At 40.4% G+C, this 3,791-nt stretch overlaps 1 protein-coding gene across 1 annotated transcript in view; it reads right to left on the bottom strand.

Annotated features, from left to right (window-relative positions):
* Positions 1-1,582: 1,582 nt before the first annotated feature.
* LOC103802041 (GPI ethanolamine phosphate transferase 2-like) overlaps positions 1,583-3,791 on the bottom strand; it is a gene marked incomplete at its 5' end in the record, with an annotated part of 15,024 nt that continues 12,815 nt past the window's right edge. The window contains one exon of the mRNA XM_009074481.1: positions 1,583-1,901. Within this exon, the coding sequence (XP_009072729.1) occupies positions 1,583-1,901 (319 nt within the window). The remainder of the gene's footprint in view (positions 1,902-3,791) is intronic.

Here is a 3,791-nt window from a genome sequence, read left to right as displayed (position 1 = left end):
CTCTCAAGAGGAGAAAGCTCAGCAGGGATCATAACAATGTGTATAAATACATGATGAGGGGTAGTACAGAAAATGCAGCCAGACTCTGACCACCTCAGTCACTCCGGAGTGATTAGCAAAAGGACAAAAATCAATACACACAAACTGAAATACAAGAAGTTCTGTTTGAACATCAGAAAAAGCTTTTTTGCTAGCTAGAGTGGTCAAGTACTGGGACTAACTGCCCAGAGAGCTTTCAGAGTCTTCATCCTTTTGGGTATATAAAATCAAGAGTGGACACAGTCCAGATCAACATGATCTGTCTGGCCCCCTATTAGATCAGTGGAGGCTGGATTGAACGACCTTCGGAGACATCTTCCAGCCTCAACTCTTCTGTAATTTCATGGTTCTGTGAAATTCTCAACCATGTGTATCAAGAATTCAGCATCTCTGAAAATGGCCTCGATATGATAACATTCAAACCATTCTTTATTAGGCCCTTTTCCATAATCAGGATTTTCTTGCCAGCCTACCCACCACTAAATTTCTGGCAGCTGTTTCTGCTTGGTACCTCAGGACTGAGAGGGCCCTGCCTTCAGCCTCTTGCCAAGTCCACTAAGGGCTGCTCTCAGAAGGCCATAAGCAAAGCTGACTGCCTGAACAGTAACATTCAAAACATACAAAAGCCATTCAATCAGGAGACATTAACTCCTCTGAGCAGGAAAACTAGGTAGGAAGGGATGAATCATGATGATCTTCTTTGCATCAATTCCCTGTCTGGATTTGTACTCTCAGAGCAAAGCCAAGCTGATCCTCAGTCAGTAGTTACAGGATCAGAAACTAAACAGGCAGTATCCTAAGCCTGACCACAATTTTAACATCCTCGGAAGTCAGCACAGGTCTTAGCTTGAAATTTTGCACCAAATCAGAAAGCCTCTCCTCTTAAGATAGAAACAATCTGATTCCCAACTTAACAAATGCTCTCTTTAGACAGCCTGCTGCTACACTAGGTTTCCAGCATTATTAGAAGTAGAAAGATCCTCTCCAGCTTCGATGCTAAGGAAAGTTTTTTGTGGAATTGAAACCTTATTTGCAATGCAGAGAACTATGTTATTGAAATTAGCAAGGTTCCTCAGGAAAGAAGGTATCATTTGATATAATAAAAAAGAAAATTAGTTCCGATTCTCCTAAGAGACATTACATTCCACAGATCTTCCCTTCAATCTTAAACTGTATGAAGGCTTATTGTGATGCTACCAAAGTCTTGTAAGCCTCAAGAATCAACGACAAAAAGCCATCTACCTTTTATTGGTAATAATCAACTCAGCTGAGATTTTTAAATTAATGATCAGACCAAAATCATCCCAGTAGAGGTATCTGATCCTTGTAACACTTTTGGAAATCTATATTGAAGATAAGACATCAAAGTATGAACCTTTTCCTGATTATGAAAACAAAACATTAATAAAACACCTAGAAACTAAACCTTTCTAAGAACTCAGTAAACTCTTCCATTCTAATATTTAGTTAGCATTTTATTTACAATGGACAATATTTCTTTGAAAAACTATTCCCCCTCCCACCCCTGCGGCAGGAAGAATATTCAGCTTACCTGAAAATAGAAGAAAGCTTGGCCAAACCAGTAGTGCATGATAGTAATCTGTGCTGCATCAAATTGCAAAGGTCTCCAAATATATTTTGTCATCATTGTCTGAATCAGCAGACAAAACACCAAGACTGGTAAATTGTGAGGTCTAAATAGAAGGGCTGCTAGTAGAACCAATCCACTATATATTTCCCATAATCCTGTGCTCTTCGTGCAGGAGTCTGCAGAAATAACCTGTGACTTTAGTAAATCTTTAGTGCCAGTGAAGACTATGCCAAGAACAAAGACATAAACAAAACGAGCTTCAGTAATCCCCCTAAAGAGAAAATAAAATTGAAAAACAATTAATCAATAAATAAACCAGAAAGATGAGTAATTGACGAGTATCTATTTCACAGAGTCTTTCAAGAGAGGACAAGACCAACCAGCTCTGCCAAACAGGTTCAATTCTAAGGCTAGTATGGGCCAGCTTCATGAGAGAGCTTTCTCAAATACAAAAACTCTAAAAAGGGTTCATACTTAAATTAAAAGAATGCCAAAGCAAACTTAGCCAAGAAAAAAGCTTGTGCAGAAAAAAAACCCTAAGCTAAAGTATAAAAGTAAAATTATATGTCGATTAATATAACCAAAATAAATTCATGCTATTACTATTCACTGTCTTGATCCATAAATATATACATGTAAATATGCCATTTATGTAGCATAATGGATTTCCAAAAAAATACTCCTTACAATGATATGGAAACTGTATTTCAGGAATTAAATTGACTTAAAATTTTGTCGTCTTAAGCTGTTTGGGCGTTCTTCACAGCTCATTCACACAAATATACACTTCCTTTTAAGACAGCCAAAAAGACAGTGATAATATTTGCAAGTCCACCACTGTTTCTTCCTGGTCTGTCTTTCCTAAACTTCCTGTAGCCCTATACTGCTTGCATTGCTTTACAGGCACTTTACAGAAGTATTTGATTGTGTCAATATCCCAGTGGGGGTGCAAAAGAGTACCCATAGTCCATGTCTTGTAGTTACATCTTTGGCTGCTTATTTCAGCTCAGCGCAAGGTATCTCCTCTTAAGCCTCTTTTTGCTATGACTTTGGTTGCTAGGGTTCTTCCCTTCCCACACCTCATCCCCGTTGAGTCTGGTTATGTCCCCGTCCATCTTCAGATTGAGCTTAAAGCTCTCTCAATGAGCCCTGCTACCTCCTGAGCTAAGATGTTCTTCCCCTTTGAGACAGGTGGGCCCTATTTATTGCCAGCAGGCTCAGTGTCATATAAACCAACCCATGATTAAAAACGAATTCTGCTGCTAACACAAGTTTCAAAGCCATGTGTTCATCTCCACGATTTTCCTGTTTCTTGCCCCATCAATCCCTGCAACTAGCAGGACAGAAGAGAACACGACTTGTGCTCCAGATCCCTTGACCCATTGTCCCAAGGCCCTGAGGTCCCTTTTGATGATCCACACCCTTCTTGTTGAGACCTCATCAGAACCCATCTGGAAAACCAGTAGCAGGTAACAATTCGTGGGCTGTACCAGGTTGGGAAGTTTCTTGGTGATGTCCCTTACTGAGACCCCAGATAGACCACACACTTCCCTATGGATCGGGTCCAGTCGGCGTATCAGGCTCGTCATTCCTCTCAAAAGGGAGTCACCAATGACTACTACCCTTCTTTTTTTTTTTTTCTTGATTGAGGAGGTTCAGATGAGGGGGGTAAACTGCCCTGCCCTAGCCGACCCCTCCATCCTAGAAGAACCTTCATCTATATTCTCATTTCTCTAATCCTCATTATCCTAGTCCTCAGATTTCAGGGCATCATATCTATTGCATAAGAATACTTGGGAAGGTTTTTTTTTTAGGGGATTCTCACGCCTCCCCAAGCAGAAACGCATTTTCACTTCCCTTCATCTCTAAGGGCCCCTCCTTCTGCCTAGTGGTGAGAGGTATTTTCCCTATTGCTTCCTGTGAAGTGAGTGGTGGGTCCATTGGTCTGAGGCATGGTGGAGTGCAGCTCCACCAGTCAATCTCTTATGACCAGTCACTTTATACATGAGTAATCAATGAAAATGGTCTCCTACGAAGTTAATATAATTCACTCATAAGTGAGGATTCTTCAGTCATCTGGACTTAGTAACACATGAAGGATTAGACCAGGACTCTAAAAATAGTACAAGCACTGCTACACTCGTGTAACCAGTGTAACTAG

The sequence above is a fragment of the Acanthisitta chloris genome, unplaced genomic scaffold (genome assembly GCF_000695815.1).
Source record: "Acanthisitta chloris isolate BGI_N310 unplaced genomic scaffold, ASM69581v1 scaffold18935, whole genome shotgun sequence".
In the NCBI taxonomy this organism is placed as follows: Eukaryota; Metazoa; Chordata; class Aves; order Passeriformes; family Acanthisittidae; genus Acanthisitta; species Acanthisitta chloris.
Note: the sequence above shows the minus strand (reverse complement) of the source record. Positions and strands in the feature narration are given on the sequence as shown.